Source organism: Xiphophorus maculatus, chromosome 2, assembly GCF_002775205.1.
Source record: "Xiphophorus maculatus strain JP 163 A chromosome 2, X_maculatus-5.0-male, whole genome shotgun sequence".
Lineage (NCBI taxonomy): Eukaryota > Metazoa > Chordata > Actinopteri > Cyprinodontiformes > Poeciliidae > Xiphophorus > Xiphophorus maculatus.
The window spans coordinates 9,439,721-9,464,877 of NC_036444.1; the positions used below are offsets into that span (position 1 = coordinate 9,439,721).

General features: G+C 38.6%; 3 protein-coding genes across 7 annotated transcripts in view; 2 read left to right on the forward strand and 1 right to left on the reverse strand.

Moving 5' to 3' along the window:
* Window positions 1-824: 824 nt before the first annotated feature.
* LOC102221634 (C2 calcium-dependent domain-containing protein 4C-like) lies at window positions 825-2,756 on the reverse strand. The gene is made up of 2 exons (XM_023345387.1): window positions 2,669-2,756; window positions 825-2,574 (listed from the first exon to the last, which is right to left on the reverse strand). The coding sequence occupies exon 2, from the start codon at window positions 2,545-2,547 to the stop codon at window positions 1,183-1,185; it is 1,365 nt and encodes a 454-aa protein (XP_023201155.1). The 5' UTR covers window positions 2,548-2,574; window positions 2,669-2,756; the 3' UTR covers window positions 825-1,182.
* Window positions 2,757-6,723: 3,967 nt separating this feature from the next.
* The window catches only part of tln2 (talin 2), a 108,776-nt gene continuing 90,342 nt past the window's right edge, over window positions 6,724-25,157 (forward strand). For 3 of the 5 annotated variants that reach the window (XM_023346480.1, XM_023346490.1, XM_023346496.1), the window contains exon 1: window positions 6,725-6,928. The gene's annotated coding sequence lies outside the window, so the exon portion shown is untranslated. Of the gene's footprint in view, window positions 6,929-7,052; window positions 7,271-25,157 lie in introns of those variants that run through there. The other 2 variants (XM_005798236.2, XM_023346486.1) reach the window with 2 other exon arrangements.
* On the forward strand, window positions 22,369-23,854 carry LOC111611014 (piggyBac transposable element-derived protein 3-like). Its single transcript, XM_023346558.1, has 2 exons — window positions 22,369-22,707; window positions 22,816-23,854. The coding sequence occupies exons 1-2, from the start codon at window positions 22,515-22,517 to the stop codon at window positions 23,292-23,294; spliced, it is 672 nt and encodes a 223-aa protein (XP_023202326.1). The 5' UTR covers window positions 22,369-22,514; the 3' UTR covers window positions 23,295-23,854.

Sequence of the window (25,157 nt, forward strand, 5' to 3'; positions counted from 1 at the left end):
CGTCATAAACTTTCATTTATTACCGGCTGTTTCACAACCGAGTCAATAGTGAGCACATAAGTGTTAAGCAGCATAAATCACCTCCATAGCTCTAGAAAATCCCCGTTTTAGGATGGACTGTCCAGATGTGTAGGATGTTTAAATGTTTTTTCAATAGAAATTGCTTCTCAATATTAGCATTACAAAACACAAGATCACTATTTTACTTGTAGAACACAAGCATCCTCTGTATTTTTCATAATTTAAAGATCCAGACCAAGCGTCAATGGTTAAGAATGAAGAAACCTTTCAAACCTGATCTTTAGGACTGATTAAAAATACCCTACTCACAAAATTAAGACCCTCATCCTTTGTCTTCATTTAATTTTTGCCATTGTTGTAGAAATACATCAATTCACCAAATGCATCTAGTTTTTTTTTTGTATGTCACTGTTGTTTAAATATTTTGCATATCTGGTGCATTCGCCAGTCCATTTTTAGAGCTTTTCTGTGCCATGGGAAACCTTTTTAATCTTTAACTAGTCACTACCATTGAAGCTGTTTCTTTTGAAGGATATTCTCATCTCATGTGGAGGATGTGTTGGTCTGGTGAGTGTGGTGAATAAGTGTGAAATGGATTTAATTAGTTAAACTGTGGGCATCATTTCACTTTTAGAAAATTAAGAAATTACTAGAATAAGTATCTTATTTATCTCAAAGCAATATATTCCAGTACATGGATAACCAAAAGTCATGTTTTACACACCCAAATCCTATTTTTAAAGGTTAAGAAATTATAAATAGTCAATAATAATAAAATAAAAAAACCCTGCAAGGTTTCTGGTTTCTCATGATATTTTAATCATTTGAAAGGTCAGGAAGTAAACAACAGGCTTAGAGGAAATATGAGATGGTTGCTATCTGACTAAACAAGCTGGTGATGCATCCTCATTAACAAACCATCAACTCAACATTTGCAAAATATTTCACTTAACCCAGAGAGGCAACATTTTCTCATTATTCTAATTCTCCTATTATTTATAGTTTTGTGTTGAAGAAAGAGATACTTTTTATTAATACAATTGTGTTCTACTCTAAAATAGATTCAACATAAACACCCTCCGTGTTTTTCATAATTTAATAAATACAAAATTGATGCAGTAAAAAAAGTAAAATAAATAGCACAAACACAAAAGTAACTCATTAAATACCTACATTAACCTGCATTGTTACGATACTTGAAAGAGGGAGATCACAGTCACCTAGGAGATAGTCTCTTTTGAGGGTGCACATTTTGTTCACCACTTTAAAACGAAGTGATCTCTGGCTAAGATCTTCCTCCGAGATACCGTCAAAGAAGAAATCTTCATTGAATATTGGATTGCGGCTCTTTCTGATGACCGTGCTGCGCTGCTTTTGGAGTTTGCCGGGGACCAGCGAGAGGCTGACACTGCAGTTGATAATCTTTGGATCAACAGAAAGAGGATAAAGGCCCTCAGCGCTGATCAGCCGAACACGCAGTCTTTGGTTATCTGGACAGTACTCTGCTGAGAGTCTGAGACTGCCATCTTTTCCTACAGGCACCATTCTTTCCTTCATCACCCTCTCTCTGTGTAATGTCAAGTCCATGGGGAAGATGTTGGGTGGGGCCAGGCTGTAGCTGTTGGCCAGGCCATCAGCTAACCCTTCAGAGGCTCTCCTCATGATATTTGGGCTGTTGTCTGTGGAGCTGCCCTCGTCTGTTGATAGGGAATTGTTTCTGGACACCATTGCTTTTCTTATGTTCCTTGAAAGCAGCAGTTCATGGCTCAGTGCTTTGAAAAGGGAAGACTTGGCAGGGCACCTGGACAGCAGCGGGGAGCTGAAAGGTGATGATTCAGTGGAAGAAGTCGTGTCGCTATCCAGAGGGGCCTGCCAGTTCAGGGTGCAGCTCCTGGGGGAGAGCTTGGAGGTCAGACTGTTGAGGCTGAATGAAGAGGGGCAAGAGGACGGTGAGGCAGAGTGGGAGAGTTTAGAGCACGTACTGGAACGGCTCCTGGGCAGCAGCAGAGGAGAGGAGCCTGGATCAGAATGGAAAATTGACTCCTTTCTCCTGGTGTGGGGGCTCTCTAGTAACGTGCAAAAGCCGTAGCTGGTCTGAGTTTTTGCCAGGTGTGGAAGGGACAAGGCGGCCTGGCTTCGGGGATCGGCATTAGTGTTCTCCTCATCACTGCAGCCATCACATGGGCTTTCATCCACACTTTCTACCTGAATAATGTGAGGATTTAGCAGCGCCTCATGAAATGTTACTTCGGCCTCTGGTTTAGCCCTCTCACAGGAAGGCGCCTTGATGCGAGCTGTTCCCTTTTGCTCTGAGTTCTTCGTCTCCTGCAGGGATAAAATTGTTGGTGGGATGCAGAATTCTGGGATATTGTCAGGGGTGATGATGTTGGGACAGTGAGAAATCCTTCTGGATTTGTCCGTCTTTTCTCCCAACATGATGTCACTGATTTTGAAGCCAAGCTCTGCTGAAGGCATAGGCAGGTTTGATCTTTCTACTGACGTGCGAATCTTTTCTACCACCCACATGGGTCCTCTAATGGAAGGCAGGAAACTCTGCAAAATAAGAATTACATATTATTTAGGTGCTCTCAAATGTGACCAAAACCATACATTACTGTTAAATACAGTCTATAAAAAGCCTTCCTACCTTATATTTTGAAAATAAAGATAATCCAAAAGGTTGCTCCAAATTTAGAGCTCAGAGAGTAAGAAGTTCTCTTTACAGCAGCTGGAGGGTTCTGTCAGCTTGACGCACGAAGATGGTTTAAATGAAGCAGGATACCAATAAATCTCACACACACCCCTTTGGCAGCTTAACCAGGATCCTCCCACTTTCCTTTTACTGCCGCTAGTTCCCATGGAAATGTCCCAATGGCAACAAAGCTCATTGTCCCGTAGTAGATACTGTGCTGTGCAGTCTGACAGGCCCTAAAAGGGCAACAATTAGTTTTGCACAAATGACGGAGTTCCAGTTCATGTGTGACTTTTTCCTCTTTTTAAAGGGCGGTCAACCTCTTTTTGTGAACTTTAACAAAGCAGTGTGCTCAGATAACACTTTGGAACAGTTTTTTTAAAAAAACATACCACATAACATTTAGTAAGAAATCTAATCCATCAATCCACAGGTTTGTAAGTCAGCAGTATAACAAGATTTGTTTGCCCTATTTTAATTAGAAATGAAGCCGGTGCCATGTTTGTTTGCCACATACTTGGTAAATTAATTTTAACTTTAAAAAAATGTTAGGCTGGGTCATTACATCACCTACACACCACATGTGTTTTGAATATTCAACATATGTTTCTATTACATTCTCATGATTCATCCCACTATGATTTCAGCCTCATCCAACTTGAAAGTAGAAAAAGCATAAAGATGACAGATAAGTCTGTGTCTGCACAGTATGACTGTTAATATAAATAAATGTAAAAGGATGTGTAACTGGAGTAAATAACAATCTTCCAGACATCGATAGCTCACATACGAAACCTATTGTGAATCACAGTAAAACTTAAATTAGGAAACATTTTGAAAAGAAGGGATATTGTCAGTAATCATTTAAATGCAGAAACATTAGGTATTAGAATTAGGTATATTAGATGTATTAGTCTTAAATTTTTGTTTTCATTTTATACTTTTAAGGATCTTCATTGCAAGTGGCAATATTCTTAAACTAAATGCTTTGCTCACACGGATCACAGTATGAAAAACTAGAGAAAGATTTGGCTGAAATGTCTGTTACTCAAATGTTTCAGTTTTTAATTGGATATCTAAATCACAAAAGATAAAATGTATTTTTTTCTACACGTTGCTGTTTAGATTTCCAGCCCTTACTGGAAAGTATGTCAATGCTGCCCTCTTCTGGTGAGACATAAAACAAATTTTACAGGATAATGACTGTTTCCATATGATCATTTTTAGAGTGTGGACATTGGCACAAATCCCATTTTACTTTCAGGACTAAATGTTTTACACTTACATAATATATTTTGCACATCATCAAAATTGTACGCAGTAGCTTATCATTTATACTGGCACACTGATGCAGTGTTTTTTTTTCTATTTGAACAAAGTCCGTCTCTATGCAAAGAACTTTTTATTCTCACCCATGCACAGATAAGCATGTGCTGAAGCTCACGACCATATTTAAGTGCATTTTTGTTCTGTAAATAAATAGAAAAGATAGAGGTAAACACTGCAAAGCACAAAGTTCAAGTGGAGTATCTTGGTTACCAGGTGTCACCATCCAGTAAAGGGTTACAGTGATGTCAGGGGCACCAATGTACTAGGAAGGCATTCTAAATGGGGTACTTCTCAGAAATGTTTTCCTAACTGACCACATCTCATCAGCAATTCAAGTGTACTTTAAAAGCCTCTTTGGAAACCAGAGGGCCATGAGATTATTAGAAATGTAGAGTGAAATTGTAGAGATTCTATTTGTCTTTTACTCTTATTATGATTTATATATAGAAATAAATGTTATTTCCTACTAGATCTCACTGCTTTCTGTTGTCATCAGAAGATTATATGGCCTAAAATAAAATGTACAAGTAGTTAAAAGAAAGCAAAGGTAGGTTCCCTATCATAATAAGACATTAGAATATGAACAGTTTAGCATGTGTACTTAAAACATGTCACGCTCCCATTTCCAAATCCCATCTTCCCTCCCGTATGTACAGGTCCATCCTGGCTGTAAGTGCTGTCAGTTCTCCTTCAGGTGGCAGTATGTGCCCAGGAAACAGCAATAATGTGGCGCTTACAGAGTGGGAGGTAAAATTTGATTAATAATTACATTAAATCTATACATTTATTATTATTATTATTATTTTTTTAACATTTCAAAATTTGAGCAACTTCACAAATATGCTAGTTGTCAACATATAGGGAAATCTTCAGTTTGATACCAACAGTCACACTTTGAAAGGTAAATGTTTAATCATCGCTGCTGCTTAGGTCACATTTATGCACACTGCAAATTATTGAGGTGTGTTTGCAAACACACCTCAATAAATTATAGCCAATTCATGATGGCTGCTCCCAAATCAAACAACAAACATAAACAATATCAAACTTGGCTCTACTTTCCCAGTAGCTATAAGGAATGAATTGCTTGCTAATGATGGTGTCAGGTAACAAAAAATGTGGGGATGATAGATACTCCAGGAGGAGGGCTCCCAGTTTTCTCCAAAACCATTAACAATAATTAATTTTAAATGAATTTGCCACAAGTTAAAACCAAATTCATACACTTCCACATTTTACCATCTAAGGAATATTAACTAAATTAATGTACACATTAACTACTTCATCTTCATACATAGTGTTTGTTTCTTTTTTAAATATATATCACGGTGTAATAACCATATTGATTTTATCATTTGCAACCTGTCAGCTGTTTTACATCTTTCACTTCTGTAATGTTCTTTGTTTTTCAGTATTGCCAAATTCTTAATAAAGCTGTTGTAATTCACATATTGTTAATAATTATGTGTTAGAAATGTAAGTGAGTCTGAAATTCTGATTAAAATTTAATAGTAAAACATAAATCAAAGACACGTGTTGTTTTTTCAGTTGTAATTACTGGGCAATCATCAGAGAAAATATATAGTGATGGAAGGCATTCAGCTGCAACTTCGCAACTTGTCTTCTGTACCTATAAACCCACAGTTGATCTCACATCTGGCTTGCAGCAGACTCCTCCAAAATCACAACAGAAACAGGGTGTAGTCTTGGTATAACATATGGACTTTGATGATGATGATTCTTCTTCTTCTTAGGTTTTGTTGGCGGTTGGCAAAAAACATTGGTTTGATGGTTTGGTCACAATCATTCACAGTAAAAGGTGGAGCAAGTACACACAATATCCCCAAGGGACACTGTAAAAGATCCCAGACTGATATTAGTCTGTCAGAATCTGAACCACACACAACAGTCAGGGCAGTATTTAGGAGAATATGGGTCCCCGGGAACCACATGCTTCTTCTACATTTGCTATTTCCTACACAGTGATGGTTAGCATCCACTAACATTATTGTCCACATAAAAACACAGCTTTACTGAAGTAGTTGTATTCGCTTAGTTTAAACACGCAACCATTTTAAAAAGGTTTTTATTTGTAGCCTACAAAGCAATGAACCCAACTGTGTTAGTAACCATGCCAGGTCATTGCACTGAGTCACAGACTTTGCAGAACTCCTTCCTCATGAACCAACATCTGGCAAATGTAGGCAGGTGATTGAATTTATTGATTAATTTTGCAGTGTGAGGGGTCACATATGAGTGACCCCAACATCATTGCAGGCATTTGTTGACTAAAGAGGTTGTGCTAAATTCAAGCTTAAATGACGCATCATGGGTACATTAAAATAAATATTAGCATTGCAGTAATAGTGTTGTAAATGGCTGTAATCGGGCCCCCCTAGTCAAAGTCTGCCCAAGGCCACATCAAGCATCAGGCAGGCTCTGGTTTTACTCTTCACACACTATTGATAGGTGCACAAATTCAGTGCGCTTTCAAAATAAGAGTATTTGGTTATATCAAACTATCGTGTCTGTGCATTTACGCGTCCGTGGAAATTTTGTGTGGATAATCTTATCTTCGGCAGCTCATTTGAATCAACAGCGATCACAAAGCCATCCTTATCCTTACAACAAAATGTGTAATAGTCAGAGAAGGTGGACGAGAGTGACGCCGCTTCCTTTTCTCCGTCACACAGATATGTGATCCAGTTTAGTTATTTATTTATTTTTAGCCCCCATCTCTCTCCACTGTACGATAAACGAGGAGGGGCTTGATGCCGTGTAGGAGGCAGGCAGGCAGGCAAGCCGTGCTGCTGACCCGCTTGTGGTGTGTGTCGCCTCGCCTACGTCCAAGCCAGCTCGCATGCTGTAAGGAGTGAGAGTCATCAGGTAAGATGTTTGCGTTTGTTTCCCTCTGGAACGCTTCGCGGCGTCATTTTTGAACCTTGGCGTTTGTCTTTAAAGGTGCTCTTCCTCCCGAAGAGGTCTCACTTACAGGGAGGCGTTCCGCTCGGCGTTGGTTCAGCAGAAGCGCTGACAGCATTTCATTTTTAACAGCTTGCAGACGACCTTTTCACATTAACAGAGAGATGTTTCCCAACTCGCTCCTCTTTTGCATTTAATATCGGTCAATCTGTCTCATTTGACGCGTCATGAGAAGCCTGACAAGTCTGATTTTTTTTTCCTCGCAAAATATGTGCTTGCTGCTTTTGACATTGACAGATAAGAGAGGTAAGGGGATGGATGTTTGATTAAGCGACTTGTTTGTAAAATATTTCTCTTTCAATTAGACTAAATGATTAAGTAAAGCTACATACTGGCCAGCCTCAGCATCCTTGCGCCGCTCTGCATGGAAATGTGCCGTACAGTAACTCGGACTTGACCTGAATGTTATCTGGCTCAGCTCTACATCAAAGCTGACATTGACGTGTGTGAGATTAGTGGGCATGCAGGATGTGACCCTGATCGTTTACTGTACACTAATAAAAAATATGGGCGTCATGTTAGGATTTTATCCTGGTTAAAAAATGTTAAATTCTAATAATGTATTCCAATAAGGATATGTAACTGTTTTGGAATGGCATTTCCATGTTTGAAGAGGACACTCTGCTGATTTCCCCAAAGATGCCAACCTGTAGGAAGGTTGTGTGTCCTCTAAATATTGGCCATCTCTCTTGACACAAAAGCCCATGTGGCATGAGGATGTGTTTTAGTGCTTTGATGTGTGGAGAATTCAAACAGGTACAGGAGAGTAAATGTTATCTTCTTTTACTCTGGGGTGAAGAGGCCAGGAAAGAAAATCATACATAAATTGAAAATTGTGTAGCTGCAACTCAACATTTGAAGTGAGCATGAGAATGAGTAAAAGAGGGGATTTAAGTGACTTTTGATTCTGGACTGGCTGGTTTGAGTGTTTTAGAAACTGGTGATCTACTGGGAATTTCACCCATTTCCTTCTCTTGAGTTTTCAGAAGTGATCTGAAAAAGAAAAAAAAATGTTATATACAGTATATGTACTGTATATATACTGTATCTCTCCAGTCAATAATGATTGGGTATTGTTAATTCAATATTTGGAAGTGTGGCCAACAGGGAATGAATGATGAATGGCTGTGTTCATGTCTTCTGCTGCCATTGCTAAGACTACAACTATAGGCAGACAACTATTTTAAAACAGCACCAAAAACTGACATCATCGTTCACAACTCCTCTTTCTATTCACTGATTGGCCGGGTTGAAATTCAACTGGAGAAATTGAGCTCAGTGGGAAAAATCCTAGACAGAGCACTGAAGGGAGATGAGAATTGAGCGGAATTGAGTAAGAGGCAATGGTCAGGTTTTTTTTCACTATGTATCAGCTGAGCATTTGGATCCTGGATGCAGTGCTGCAATGGATGCTGTTTCAGCAGCTAGTGTTCTGGATTTTGTTGCACACTATTAATGCTTAATGCTGGACTCCTTCCTGAAGTGCAATTCCTTAAACTGCATGACTTAGTGGCACAGTAAGGCAACTGGGAGTGCCAGATAAAGTCATCCACATGCTTCCTTTTAGGACGATAAGCTTGTGTTTCTTTGTAGTATGTGAACTATATATTTGTACGCCCCTTTTCACATTTCACAATGCTTGGTCATGTCTTATTTTAGTTTAATGTGTTAATACACAAACTGTTTCTGCTGTGAAGTCCACAAAGACACAGTCCATATATCTGATAAAGGTAGTACCCATGTGAATGCTAATCTTAGCGACTGTTCAGGACCAGCGCTCTATGAATTTTCTATTTGAGTACCCGTTGACAAGTGACATTTATTCATGACTTGTGAGCATTACCCATGAGTCAGGGGTCACCAATGTTTTTATTTTTTTATTTTTTTTTTACTTTTGCTAAATTACTTTCAGTATGTATGATGCAGTTTATAGTCATGGTTTTTCTTAGCGGGAATGCAAACAATTGGGAATTCTGTCAAACAAACTGATAGGGAACATGCCGTTACATGTTGTTTTAGAGGAAGGTCTGCTCTGCACATCTACCTTTTTGTCAGAAAACAAAGCTGGTTTGATTGCTTGTTTTGATTGCTGGATGAAACTTTGTGCATTGTTGTTAGACTTGTCATATGCTAACTGTGTGTTTTGTCTTGTTTGTATTAGCACCTTGTTTTGTTAGATTTTTTTATTATTTCCACATAGGGGTGTAACCGCAATGCTGACTGATAATTGAAATGAGCAATACAATATATTTTGGAAAATTAATGATAGCCTATTCTATTCAGTTTCGCCTTTTAAAGCAAGAATGGATTGTGAAAAAGTTAATATGGTAAATTCTGGTGTAGAAAATATATGTTTTTAAGTTCAAGACATGCTAGTTTCTAAATCTGAATTTAAAAGGCAAACTTAAAATCTTTTGAAACACCTTCAAAACTAGTAAGCATGGTTGTCCTTAACACATTAAAACTATTTTAAAATGACCCTCACTATTTGTATTTTTGCGGATATCTTGAATGCTTGGTGATTGGGGCGTCATATGCAACACTTATTTTTCATTATGAGTCTTTGGTTGAAACAAAGGCATCTACAATGAGTCTACCCTTTCATAAAATACTTTACACAGATATAATTAGAACACAGAAACACCAATATCACAAGCTCAAAAGCAGCGTGCAACTGCCACAGGCAACTTTCAATCACTAGATGTTGTTCACATGATTAAGATTGTCAGTTTATAGGTCAGCAAAAAATAGAAAAGTTGAAAACTATTGTTTAAGCTTTTGAAAGGTTAAATCCAGTAATTTTATTCACTGTTGATAATTAATCAATAATTGTTGATAATTGTTGTTTAAACTGTATAACATCATCATTTTGAGGGTTACTGAAGAAACCTTTTTGTTACATTCTTTTATTAGTTTTAAAAATATCTAACACCTTCTTTCACACTTTGAATCTACTGTTGAATATACTGACAAAACTGAATAAAATAATTGCATCACGTGAAGATGCTCTGAAGGTATTGCAACATGTGAAGAATTGTCATATGTGTTCTGGAATTATTGATTTGCTTGTATTAAAAGCAAAGAAAAACCCTGATTGTATTTCTTTGCTCCTCTTTAGAAAACGTTTTCCCCCTCAGCTGTTGCAGTTGCTGTGTCATAAAGAACACATCCCTGGTTGGAATTCCCCAGGAAATGTTCAGCTGGAGGGTGGGAAGAAAGGGCTCAGAGAGTCACTGGAGAGTGTGATTGTCGAACAATATTTAATGCATGAGTGTGTAGGAGGTGGAAACTAAAACAGACCCCATGCTGTCGCTGTGACCCAGCCTTTTTTTTTTAAAGGGAAATGGATCTATGTTTTTTTTTTTTCCTCTCACTGCTGTCAGTGTAATCGCAGCCTCTTTAGGGGTTGGCTTCCTTCCAGTTCAAGGTCTATACAGAAAAGGGTAGATGTAAAAGCTGACTGCCTTCCTTAGACCTTTACAAGTGCTTGCATTTTTTTTTTGCAAAAGAACAAAATAGCAGGTATTTATTGTTGGCATACAGGTAGTTTGCAAGATTGCATGAAGTTATGGCCATAATTGTGTCAGAATGAATCAGCTAACTACACAAGTAATAGTTGTTTGTGTTATAATATGACTACTGGCAATAACTGGGTCAGATCACCTTCAGAACTGCGGCTCTTGTTGGGTGTTCCTTGTCTGGACTGGTCTTTTTTTTGTCAAAACTGGTCCTGAAAAGACACTGTGACAAACAGTTTTCAGGGTCATGGGGAGGAAAGGTTCACTGATGCAGGTAAGGCCAAAGAATGACCAGTGTTGTCCTGTCCAACAAGCTTACTACAATTCAAATTTTTGAAGAAGTTAACGCTGGTTCTGAGAGAAAGATATTAAATACACATTTTACAATACAGACATTGCTTTGGCCTTAAGATTTCACAGTTTTACGTCTAATCAAGCATTTGTGAGATGTGTTGTAGAGACAACACTTATCTGTGGAGGTCCCATCTCACAACTTTATAGACTCAAAGAATCTGCTGTCCATTGAAAGCTGGCACCTTCGGGGTCTATTGGAGTCCATGCCTCAATAGGTCGGTGAGACCATAAGGGGGGGACTTCACTCTATTAACGATGTGATTCTAAATTTATGCCTAATTTATTCAAAGAGCATTGTTTTCTCTAGGATTGTGGCTTTGGATAGGTGGAGGAAGATGAGCCCTGATACAAACATTTTGTCACACTGTCACAGAAATGGTATGATGTGGTATAAGTAAAATATATGGTGTAAGGATATTTAGTTGGCTTAAGAAAAGAACAAGGTACATAGCTGATCAACTGAACAGGCATCTCTCAGTGAGTTCTTAGCTATTTAGATCTTAAAATTAGTCTCATCTTAAATGGCATATGGAGCATGCCATTGTTACTAATATATTGGTAAGCAAAACATTGAGACCATCACCAGCATTTTGCACTTGCAGAACTATAAACAAATATTATATACATTTTGTAATTTAATTTATTGATGAAAGAGAAAACCAAGTCAGTTGACAACAGTTATTTGCATTCTGATTTTAAAAAAATGTGGCATCAGTTACAGTTAGCTTAGCTGTACATCACAATAATAAACGCAAACTATGAAAGTGGAATGGCTCTTACTCTCAACCCAACCCTTACTAATTAATATGGCGCATATTGAGCATGTTCTACACAGTGTTAGTGATGTGTAAGCAGCTACCAGAATTGGGTCAATAAGCGCTATGATGACATGTTCAGTCTCGGGTCATTGGCAGTTGCACAGCCCTGCGGCACATCTCATGAAAAGGTCGAGTGAGATACCAGCTTGGAGCCGTAGACAACTGACTTCCCTCAGTTGTGCATTCAGAAGTCTGTTCTAAATTGGATTTGTGGCAGAGATCGGAAATCTGAGGCTTCACTGAGGACCAGGTGCCTTCATGCGGTTTACTGGTGGACTGCTTTTAGTTAAATAAAAATGTGCTTAGGATTTTGTGTTTCCATGTTACTTTTACCATATATTTGTATTGACGATTTTACTGTGAATATGAATATACTGTGAGTACTTTCAAATTTCCTGGAGGAAACACACTCACTCTGGTTTTACAGAGAAACACTGGGCTGAATTACTGCTCGAAACAAACTGATTATCAGTAAACATCATGTGATAACATTTCTGAGGAACATGTGATGTATCGGTCCCTTTAGCAAAGTGGAAGGATCAACTGAGTTTCCTTTGTCTCTGGCAGATGAATTATATTTAAAAAGTCCTTCGCAATGTACTGCAGTTGAGAGTAAGACAGACTGCTATGTTGCTGTGTCTAGTCAATATTTTCCCACTGTTCTCATGATGCAAACTGCTATTTCAGAAGCTTTCAACTTGAGTTGCTTTTGTTGAGGTATAATGGTTGCATGTTCTTGCTCGTTTATGCACTCTTTTGTAAGCACACTGTTGGAGCTCTGGGTATCTCCTGCCAGAAATGGTTTAATTGTCATAACTGTATTTGATGTTAGACTTAAAAAGAACATCATAAAGTCTTTTATATGCTTGTGTTATTATGACAGTGACATTTGTAATTACTCCTATGAATACGATCCAAAGTATGTGTTGAAAACCTTTATAAACTCTGCAGTTTTTCATGGCCAGCACATGGAAACATGGATGCTTTCAAAGCCTCTGATGGTTTTTCTTTTACTCCCAACCATGCTGAGCGTGTATTTTTCTGACAGGGTTCTCGAAGGAATGCCACAGGAGAGAGAGGTCACTGACAGTGGGGCAGAAATTCCCATTATACAGCATCAACAATCTGCATGAAAGATAAATCATAGGCAGTCTGGTAAGGGTGCTGTAACACTATACAGTGTGGACATTAATCACTTGGTACCCCTTTATGATGATTCACAGCCATATCTAAAATATGGTGAGGGTGAAGCAGATATTGGAGAAACTGTTGGTTAATACAGCTTCAAAAATGATTGAAAATATATAAGATGTATCTGTGGCATATATATATATATATATATATATATACACAATAATGGAAATGGTAATGGCGAACCAACCAGACATTGTCGTAGTGGATAAACAACAGAGGAAAGCCGTTGTGGTAGATGTAGCAATACAACAACAGATCCTCACTTCATAGCTGTGCCCTGTCAGGTTAATAAGTGGGATTTCTTGCCTTATAAATAATCATGAAAATAAAGAAAACCCATTGAATTAGAAAGGTGTGTCCAAACTTTTGGTCTGTACTGTATATGTATATGTATATACTGTACTGTATATATATATATATAAAAAAATTTCCCTTCTCACCCACCGCGGGTGGTTCTTATCCTCTGAGCTCGGGTCCTCTACCAGAGGCCTGGGAGCTTGAGGGTCCTGCGCAGTATCTTGGCTGTGCCAAGGACTGCACATTTCTGGACTGAGATGTCTGATGTTGTTCCTGGGATCTGTTGTAGCCATTGGTCCAGTTTGGGGGTGACTGCCCCGAGGGCCCCGATGACCACAGGCACCACTGTGGTCTTCACCTTCCAGGCCCTCTCCAGTTCCTCCCTGAGGCCCTGGTATTTCTCTAGTTTCTCGTGCTCCTTTTTCCTGATGTTGCAGTCGCTTGGTATTGCTACATCTACCACAACGGCTTTCCTCTGTTGTTTATCCACTACGACAATGTCTGGTTGGTTCGCCATTACCATTTTGTCTGTCTGGATCTGGAAGTCCCACAGGATCTTAGCTCTGGCGTTCTCCGCCACCTTTGGGGGTGTTTCCCACTTTGATCTCGGGGTTTCCAGTCCTTATATATATGGACATATATATCATTGAAAGCCAAAAGCCAATATATATATATATATATATATATATATATATATATATATATATATATATAGGACTGTAAGACTCCCTCTAAAAAATTTTCCCTGCTGGGATGAATAAAGTAATTCTATTCTATTCTAATTGGCAAAATATGCATATTGCATTATTTCTAAGTCCTTCTCCCATTTACGAAAGGTAAATGATAGGTAGATGACACCATTAACAAAATGAACATTGATGTAAAATTCTTATTTTTGTGTTCTGGAATACATTTGTGAGGATCACTATTACGACCAATGATGGGTGATTGTTTAGGTGCTGAGATTAGTGCAGAGTAGCTCCTTTGTGTGTCTCCTAATATGTGAATTTCCTTGACCTTCTGGAGGGACGATACTGTTCAACTGATTCCTGCGGGAAAGTCAAAGGTTTGGGCCATAAGACCATAAATATTTGTTTGTGTTGCACCATATTATGAAAATATTGTGTTGTAATGTAAACAGTATTACAAAATTCGAATATTACAAGATATGCATACAAATAAAAGTCTCACAGGTGATCAGGTTCTACTGGAACTTTGAATGACCAGTATATACAGGCGTTGACGTCAGGAAATGTGTGCAACCACAAACTTAGGTGGTGGACTGTTTAAAGATGTTAGATATGACATGATGAGGCCTCAAATATTTGATTATTTAAGATTTTTTAGCCTTCATCATCACTTTTTTGCCATTTGAAAACATCCTTCTAATATAACATGTGGCTTTTTTAATCAGGTAAGCATTAAAGCATTACATTGTGTTTAAGTGTTTTTAATTATAGAGATAATTTTAATTTTAATTGCTCTCATTCAATACAATCATTCCCAGTCTTTTTTGACAGATTTATATTCATCCCATCCAGCCATCTGTTTTCCATACCTGCTTATCCTTGCTGGGTTGCCATGGAATGGTGTCTATAGCCAGCTGTCATTGGGCAAGAGGTAGGGTACAGTCTGGTAGGTCGCCATGTTCCTATTCATTCCTAAGAAGAAAGAAATTCACAAATTAGTAACAGCACGCCATAGCTTTGTTCAAGATTCAGAATTATTTTAACCCCTTGCAGTGGTGCAGCTTGTCTGTTTTAGGATGCATCATGAGTTCAAGAAATTCCCACCCTTCAGATTAAGCAGGCACTTAAAATATTTTGCCCCTCAAAGACACTCAGGTGGGAAGACAAAAGTGAAGGTGGATGAGATGAAAAAACGGATATCATAAATACTTAAAACGTAACTGCTGCTGTTTTTTTTTTTTTTTCATTGAAAAGGCAGTGTTTTCACACCGAGGTTAATTGTGAGCTGTCAAATCCATTGTGTGTACAGCAGCTATAAGACTGTTTTTGTGATGGCCTAGGGGGAAAGGACTCCCCTGTCTGATGAGAAGCACTAGAATTACTGCTCTGATCCTCTGTGGGCCATGAGGACTGCTGACCAAGCAGAACTCTCTCTGTCTCTAAGTTGCTCTCCCTCGCCCTCTCCCTCCAGTTTTCCTCAGTGTTCTGGGCTTCGTAGTGAGGGGGTCGACACCTCAGCTTTTCTCATATAACAGAAGGCTTATGTGTCACACTCTCATCAAAATTATTTCATATTAGCCCACTGGAAGTGCATTTAGCAGCTGGAGGCTGTAAAGTAGGAGTGATTGCGGCACTTTATCCCTGTATATGCAGCTCATCAGCACAGCACTGACCTTGTGTAAGGACAGAGATTCTCTGGTTACCTTCATTGAAAGCCAATAGCTAGAATTACATCCTTTGCTCTGCTTTTAAAGATAAAGTTGACTCAGGAAAAAATTCTGGTGAAAAGGGAAATTCTACACACAAAAAAAATGCTTGTGCCTCAAATATAAAGCTTACTATGCTGTAAGCTGTATGCCTCTCTTAGACAAAGGGCTAATATTTCAGACCTCCACTCTTAAAAGTGTTTGACTAATTGATTAGTTAACATACTTTAAACAGAAAATCCATCAAGTTCCATTTAATCCACCGTTGTTGTCCCTCCACAGTTTAGTGCCGTCATGTTGATGGATCTTTCATAATCCAGTGCTCACCAAGGACAAAACCTTTGACATTTGCTGTAATTACTAGAGGTGGTTTAATTGAGTGAGTCAAACGCGTCATTTGGAGCTGCTCGACATCTTCAGTAAAGCAGATTCCATAGTGAGTTATTACTCCTATCTAAACTACACGCCAGCAGTGTCTTGCAAAAGCATTCATACCCCTTATCTTTTCCCATTTAGTCATGTTACAACCACATATGCTTTATTTGGATTTTTCCTCTAAAGAGTAGATTGTTTTTTCAAAACACTACAAAGAACTATCTGAATCAACACAATTTACATCAACCTTTTACTGTGATTACTGCACATCTGCAAGACTTTGGGAATTGTTTAGAAGCTTTCCACATCTGAAAACTGAATTTTTTGACCATTCTTATTTACATAAGCACAAGCTCAGTCAGATTGGATGGAAATTGGCTGCCAACAGCAACTTTAAAGTCCTGCCATAGTTATTCAGTTGACTTAGGCTTAGGCCATTCTAACATATGAATATGTTTTGATCTAAGTTTGTACTGTAGCATAGCTCTGGATGTATGCCTCTCAATCAAAAGCAACCCAACAGCATGAGGCTGCCATGTCCATATTTCACTGTGGTAGATGATGTATTCGGGCCGATGTGCAGTTCTAGTTTTCCACCATGCTGTGCTTTGCATACAGGCCACAAAGTTCACTTTTGGTCTCATCTCTCATCTTCCTTTGCATATTTATTTCTGGCAAACAAAGAACATGAGTTCCTATGGCCTTCTTAGAAAGGCCAGATTCTCAAACTTCTTAGGCATTTGTAGTGGTAATTATTTATACTAAATCAAACACAGGGAAGGCTTAATTTTTTTAATTAAGTGACTTCTGAAGGTAATTGGGTGCACTGGATTTTACTTTAGTAAGTGTGAATAAATATCTAGCGTCTCTGAGTCTCCGTTTCCCTACATACTGTCTTCATCCATGTTTTAATGTTTTTCTCTGTGTCACAAACCATTTTTACCTCTGGACACCTTCTATCAGAGCGATTAATTTCCCTTCTGTTTTATGACTTGTTCATGTTGTTAGCAGTATGTGTAGAAGTAATAAGACAGTCTTAGGTAGGAAATGAGTAGAAGTATATAATACTTTTGTTCAAATATAGGGAGTAAAAGTATAAAGTGGTCAAGAAAAAAAATGCCCAAAATAAAGTACAGAAAAAGCTACTTATCTACAGTAATGACGTGCTTGTACTTTGTTTCTTCCCACCTCTGTTGTAAGCTGGAAAAATATGAAAACGAGCGTGAAAACTTTTACAAGACATTGTGTCGGCTTTATAGCAAGTGGCAATTTGGTTCTTATTTCTTTTTGTATACGAGAGGGAACGTTTTTCAAGTTAATAACCCTGTGTATTTGTGTTGGCACAGCTGTGTTAATGTAACATAAAGGTGAGTGAACTCAGTATAAATACAAACTAGGTAAACAGAAAGCAGTGTCTTTTTCTCCTTTGTGCCACTGTGTCTCATGATGTTCCTGTGACCTAGAAAGGAATCTCAGCAAAACAACTTGAAGGATGTCTAAATTCATGAAATGCATCTGGAGTAGAAAGGAGGCATGATGAATGAGCTTCTTTTCAAGATATTTGTAACTTTATTGTATAATTACTTTAGTATTGCAAAACTAATTTAAAACCCCTTGTTCTTACCCCCAAATTACATACAATACATGTCAGTCACTGGTGTTCTGGAGGTCAACAGTGTCCTCATGACAGCTAAGGGATTAAGCTCATTTGACAGAAACAATGACTTCAGAAGTAAGCATTAAGAAACAATCAAAAGATTTTTAACTTGCTTCCAGTGGAAAATCTGCACTTCTAGAAGGATGGAGGATATGTAGCTAAGAGAGAATTCAAAGAAAAGCACTGAGGTCAAGCAAAGTTAAGAATGACAAGAGTTAGAATACTGCACAAATTGCAATAAAAGCTTTACATTTTGTCCAGGAACTTTCAATTACAAGCTTACATGACATTATAAAATTCTCCATCTTTACAATTCAAACAGTAAGCTGTTGTTGGTTTTATAATGGTAGGATAAGATTAAGTCCAGAAACTAGGATCTCATTTATTTTAATGACTGGAAAATAAACCAGACATTTGCGCATGGGTCAAGATTTTCTCAGCACTGTTTAAAATGTGTTAGTTCACAATGGAAAAGTTGATTCTTTTATAAAACTAGCTTGCATGATGAAATTCAAATTAAAATGTTTAGAGCTAGCATGGTTGCTTTATGTTTCACATCAAGTCATCTCAAATTACGCCATCACTTTTTTGTTCCTTTATCGTTTTCTACTTGTCATTCTACTTGAATGTTTACACTTTTAATGAGCAGAAAGCAGTGGTACTCAGTTAAAGTGTGTATACTGAAAGGATCAGGCTTTTACCCACAAATTTATTCACAAAAAATATATAGTTGTAGCATTTACTTCCATGAAGATTTTTTTTTTCTTCTGCTCTGTCTTGATACATTTTTACCCTGCATATGTCTACCCTGCTTACTCTGATAATCCTGAAGCAAAATGCGCCTCCAAGTGATATATCAACACATTCTCACTCCCGACTCGTCATATATTGACGAGTTAGGACAATTTTTGACCATGCGTCACATATTGACACGAAGGAGGTACCCTTCGCGTCAATATGTGACGACTTGGGCAGGGTCCTTCAGCGTCACATGTTGACGATTTGGGCAGGTCACATGTTTTATGTGGATTTTTTACGCGAAGGGTTCTCGTAACCACTGCCGAACCTTCAAAACCCAACGATTTGGTTAGGTTTAGGGCAAAAATGACGGTAAGGCATAGTGTAAAACACCTCGCATCACATATTGACGCGAAAGGGGTACCCTGCGCGTCAACATGTGACGAGGACGGACCGTCCCATGGGTCAATATATGACGAGTTGGGAGCTGAACATGGTTCTCAGAGTGTTTTGTCACAGATCTCCCACCGCATTCCATGTTTGTCATTTGGTGTTTTTCCAGATATTCAAATGATTATCTAACAATGAATCCACCTGGAATGTTTGTTGTCAAAAAGCGTTTTTTTGAGTTTTTAACTGGAATCTGGTCCAATGACATTAATAGCAAATTAACAAATCCCTCATGTTTATGTTTGTGATGATAAGGCAGAATTTTTTTTTTATGGCATGCCTTGTAAGCAACTTTTCAGCATGTAGATAGCACGCCACGCTGATTGATCCAGTACAAATTCTACCAGAGGAATCCAAGTGAAAGGGAGAAAGCCCAAACTGAGCTGTGAAACAATAGCATAGGAAGGCAATGGCCAGTGTAGTATGATAGTGAGTTTTTGGAAATTGTTCTTGACACCATTGTCCTCGATGTACATGGTTGGCAAACATGGGTCCTCATCCAGCTTTGTCCCAGTTTTACTGGTTTTCCTGTTACTTTTAATACCTTTTAATAGCCACTGAATATTGTTTTGTTTATTTCTTTAAAAGTGACACATTGTCATTTAAAGAAGGTAAGCACTGAGTTGAAATGTGCTCCTTTTTCTGTAAATGAGTATTCCTGCATTAATTTCCCTGTTTAGCCTCTTAAACAATTAATTGTTGCTACCTTCACTACACTGTAAAAAAAGTCAGTAAATTTACGGTACAAAACTGTAAAAAACCAACAGTTTTTGACCGTCGTATCCAAAAACATTGCATTACCGTAGAAATTACATGGAACTACCGTAAGTCGAAACTGCAAAGAAAGTCAGTAAATTTACGGTAAGAAATGGTAAAAGACCAACAGTTTTTGACCGTCGTACCCAAAAACATTGCATTACCGTAGAAATTACATGGAACTACCGTAAGTCGAAACTGCAAAGAAAGGCAGTAAATTTATGGTAAGAAATTGTAAAATGCCAGCAGTTACTGACCAGAATATTCACAGCATTATACTGCCGTAGAAAATACATGGCATTATCATAACTGAATAAACATATATCCTAAATAATTGTGACAGTCACGAATGTAGAAAATACAGAAATATAGTGTAAAAATATAAGTAATTGTAAAGTTCTTAAAAAATTGTAATATTGCCAGCAGTTAATTACCCTAAACTTAACAGTAGCAATCAGCCAAAATTACAAATTTTGCTGATGTTTAGATCTACAATGTAAAAGCGTAAACAAGACTGCAAAATAATTTTTTACAAAGAACAGAATGCTGGTGTGATATTTTGGTTTCTTTTTTAATAATGCCTTTAATACACCAAACTGAAATCTCAGCAGTAGACCAGGCATCGATCTGGCGATCCACCGATTGCAAAGCAAACTCCTACAGCCAACGCCACCATCATTTATGAGAGCATTTGATCATTAACATTAAGAGAACTGTATGTTAGCCCCTCTTGCTTGAATGAAGCTGAAGTTGGTTTCCAATTGCTGCTTCCAATTTGGGAAATGGCTAAAGGGCAATTCCACCTAATTTTTCACTGCAATCAGCATCTTTAATTTACTCTAGCTAAAAAACTACAACACCTAGACTCTTCAAATCTGGACTAGATTATTCTCAACTCATATCAGAATATTTAAAACCAAGTGTGGGATTTGTAAAACCTTTATCTGATTTGTGAAACTTCAATAAAGAACAATTCTAGTGTTATCCAAAATCATACAAGTTGTAAAGTCACCCATCATTGAAGTTTCACAAATCCCACACTTGGTTTTGAATATTGTGCTATTAGTAGAGAATAGTCTAGAGCAGGGGTCCCCAAACTTTTTCCTGCGAGGGCCACATAGCTGTTCCTTTCTCTGCTCGGGGGCCGGTCTTAGTTTTTGGAGAAAGATACCTTAGAAACTTATTGTCGGCGGGGGGGGGGGGGGGGGGGGCTGTTCTGTCTTTGAAACTGTCGACGGGGGGGGGGGGGGGGGGGGGGGGGGGGGGTTGCTGACTACGACACATTCGCGGTCGCTTTTAGATAGATTTTTACCCAGAATGGAAATGGAAAAAACCGTGAGTGAAACGGTGACTGGGACTGACTAGTATATATTTGAGGGAAAGTTAGTTTAACATCTGCTCAAGAGCCCCCTGGTGGTTGAAGAGAAATCCACAAACCAGAAAATACAATATATGAAAAAATACACTGAATGCTCTCTGGTATGAGGAGGCGGGCCAGATCCGGCATTGCCAGACCAAATGACGCAGGCCGTAGTTTGGGGACCCCTGGTCTAGAGAGTTTTTCATTTTGTAATTGTGATAAATAGTAGGGTTTACAGTAAATGGAGACTGTTATTTGTCATGTAAACAAATAATTATCTAGTTTGCATTGCTGCTTGATCCTTCAGCATCAGCAGCAAGATTCTTTTAACTCTGTTCCTGTAGTGGTGTCCTGAACTCAACACAGTAAAGTCACTGTGCTAACTAAGGTTGCTAACTAGGGTGCTGAGAGCCCAGTAGGCCTGGTCCTTGTCAAGATGCTGCTACTGTCTTTGAAATCAAATTTCTGCTATTTTTGCACGTTCAGGAGGAGAAGGGCAACACATCACAGGTGAGTCCCTTTCACGGTTTCAACTGAAGTTAGCTAACTTTAACCAACTGACAAAGAAATGTGTAGTTTCTGAGCCATGCTGTTTATGTACATGCACTGCAGCTAGATATTTTTACTATATGGAACATTTAATCTTCACAGATGCAACACTTCCATTAATGTTTCTGTAGGAACGGCTGCATAGATTATATTTCTGGTCTACTTCAGACTACATGTGCTTAAAGTTATTGTTAATGGCAGAAGCAACTTTTTCCAAGTTTGGTTCAATAATTAATTTGAATTACTTTGAGTGTGAAATGTTCATGCATGCAAGTTAAATCTCTGAAGAACATGTTAGCTTTTGTTTCAATACTTTGGTAATACTTAGAAGTATAAAGCTTGGCATCAGAGATATTATTTAATATTTTCCTTTGACCTCTTGACTCTCACACCCAAAATACTTGCACTAAAGTCACTGGGTCCATGACAGTTGAAGGATTTGAAGATAAGAGAATTTAAATATTAATATTTTACAGCTTTTCTCAGTTTGGGTGCATCTCTCAGAACAGAATTGAAATTCTTAAAACTACCTGTTCAATCTTCAAATTACTGTGTCACTTCTGCACATCAACAAATTTGTTTTGCAAGTTTTGCTTTTGTACATCATGTAGCTGGTTATGTACACTTCTATGCTTTTATAATTGTAATTTGCTTTTATCGTCTTGATCAAAATATGTTAACCCTCCTGTTGTCCTCGGGTCAAAATGACCCGCCACTGTGTTAAACCCCCCCCCCCCAAACAATCCCCTAAATGTAATTTTTTTAACTTGAGATTTTAAGACTTTTCCTAGATTGGCCCAGACAATAGAAAAAGTTCAGTGTTGCTTTTATTCTCATTTCCATGTAAGCTGTACAAAAAAAGGTACAAAGATGGTCTTCAGGTCAAAATGACCCGTGAGGCAAATGGAGTTGAAATCAAGGTCACAGAGTTATTTACAAACCATAAAATGTTACAAAGTTTTAGTTGTGTCTCAGATCAATCAGTAGCAGAAGTGAGCAGAGAGTGGAAGGCCAATTTTCCGAGCCACAATGCCAGTCAAACTCTTTCACACCTACTCAAGACTGATGCGATTTGATGACCGTGAATCAAGACCAGCAAGACGTATGACAGACAAACTTGCAGCCATAAGAGAGGTATGGGACAAGTGGGTGGAGCGGTTGCCCTACCTCTACAATCCAGAGCCTGATGTAACAGTGGATGAGCAACTGGTTCCATTTAGAGGTAATCTGTTTTCATATTTGTAATAAAAGTGATTTTCACTATTGATTTCTTTGACTGTTTTCTGTGACACTGATACTAATCACTGATGCTAATGTCTTTTGTCCAAAGGTTGTTGTCCTTTCCGGCAGTATATGCCCAGCAAGCCAGCAAAATATGGGATCAAGTCATGGGTGGCTTCTGAATCAAGCTATGCTTGGAAAATGCAAGTCTATACTGGGAGGTCAACCAGTGGATGCCCAGAGAAGAACCAGGGGTTGCGAGTTGTGCTTGATGTGACAGAGGGACTGAGGGGTCACAATGTGACATGTGACAATTTCTTCAACTCTTATGAACTCGGACAGCAGCTCCTGAAGAGGAAGATCACCATGGTTGGTACAGTTCAAAAGAACAAGCCTGAGCTCCCACCTGCACTGCTTGGGTCAAAGGAGAGAGAGGTCTTCTCCTCAAAGTTTGCCTTCACACCCACCACCACTCTAGTTTCCTACCTCCCAAAGAAAAACAAGAATGTAGTTCTTCTGAGCACACTGCACAAAGACGGCGACATTAGTGACCGTGAGGACAGGAAGCCAATCATCATCCTGGAATAAAACCGAAACAAAGGAGGTGTGGACAACCTAGATAAGGTGATTGGAGCATATAGCTGCAGAAGAATGACTGCCCGCTGGCCCCTGGTCATCTTCCACAACATCATTGATGTGTCCTCCTACAATGCCTTTGTGATTTGGATAGAGATCAACCCAACCTGGATGTCTCATAAGCACAACAAGAAGAGGGTGTTCCTGGAGCAGCTAGGAAAGGCACTTGTAACTCCACTCATTGAAAGAAGGAAGCATGTCCCCCACACAGAAGCCTCAGCAGCGGTTGTGAAAGCTATTCAGAGTGCAGCAGCTCCTGATCAACCTGAGGATCCATCTACCACAGCCACTTCCTCAGCTAAGCCAAGTAAGAGGAAGAGATGTCAGTTCTGCCCTCAGACTGTAAAACACATACTGTGTGCTGCAGGTGTAAGAAATATATCTGCAAAGGCTGTGCACTTGCATACTGCCCTACATGTGCCAATTAGTTGAATGGGTTATGTTATTTTTCATATTTTTGTATTGTACATCCTCTTGTTCACTGGAGAAAAGTAAAAGAAAATTAGTCACTGTGATGAATAAAAATGCATTCGAAACTCATTTTGCACATTTTTTTTCTTAAGCTATAGAAATTCAAGTGGAGAGGGAAAAGTCAAGTATTCACACATTTTGTGGTGAGTGACAATATACAAGATAGAATTTGGTGTTTAAAATTCAATTAAGCTGCTTATATTGGGGGTTTATTGAAGACGGGTCATTTTGACCCGGAGGATAAAGGGTGTATACAGAAAATGAGGACAACAGGACAACAACGTGTCTGTGTTGAATTCTCAACTTCCAAAATAGCATCAGTTCATTGTGTAAGTCTTAACATGCATAAGTCTTAAAGTTGTCATAATGTGAATCATATATTAATTAATTTATATTCTATTATTTTCTAAATCTGTCCTGAATTGGTAAATTGCTCCCAAGTGAGTCCTGAGTTTCTCTAACAGGTCAGTGTATGAACCATTAGCTCAACCAACGATCAACCAGTTTTCTGAAACAGATTGGAGGTGCATCTTGTGAACCATCAGTTGGCAACATTATGCTCTATATAGTCAGAACACAACACAATGTTACATGTCTGAGAACTGATGAACAAGTATCTGGGCAGAGTGAACAGCCAGAGAGAAGAAGAGGAGTGAGGCTGAGGAGGAAATAGTTGGGAGGAAAGCAGAAGAAGAGTCAGAAGAGGCTGAGGACATCTGCCAGTTTCCATCAGTCCAACATCAGGACATGGCTGAGACCCACAACATGATGCTGATGGAGGTCCTCCCACCCTACTGTTCATTCCTTAACCCCACTGAGGAAAAAAGATTCCTCAGTGGAGTTAAGGAACAAAGTGACTATGGAAATTAAAATGTAATGTAATTTCTACAGCACTGTACAGTTTTCCTTGAGGAGATTGTCCTGTGGCTCCTTTTCTACTTTTTTTGTTCTCTGCATTTCTGTCTTTTTCTTTCTGAATCACCATGGCATGGTCCATGAATAAATTATAGCAAAAGCATAAATCAGTGTTTCTCAATCCTGGTCTTCAGCGTCACCCTGTCCTGCAGGTTTAGGTATTTCCCTTCTGCCACACACCTGAATTGTATCTCTGGATGATTAACAAGCTTCTGCAGTACTTGATTGTCATCCAATCATTTGAATCAGCTGTTCTGGAGTAGAGGCACATCTAAAACATGCAGAGCAGGGGGGCGTTGAGGACCAGGGTTGAGAAACACTGGCGTAAATGATCCTTTTGTAGTCTCTTCTCATGACTAATCGATTTGACTGTCTTATCTGTACATAGAGAGACTATAACTTATTATTTTGAGTCACTGATATGTTAAC

What these genes read in the sequence shown, in the direction of transcription:
- LOC102221634 (XM_023345387.1), bottom strand. Translation starts at nt 2,547, where the DNA reads ATGTGGGTGGTAGAAAAGATTCGCACGTCAGTAGAAAGATCAAACCTG.
- LOC111611014 (XM_023346558.1), top strand. Translation starts at nt 22,515, where the DNA reads ATGCCAGTCAAACTCTTTCACACCTACTCAAGACTGATGCGATTTGAT. An exon ending in GCAACTGGTTCCATTTAGAG is followed by an intron (nt 22,708 to 22,815) that starts GTAATCTGTTTT and finishes TTTTGTCCAAAG; the next exon opens with GTTGTTGTCCTTTCCGGCAG.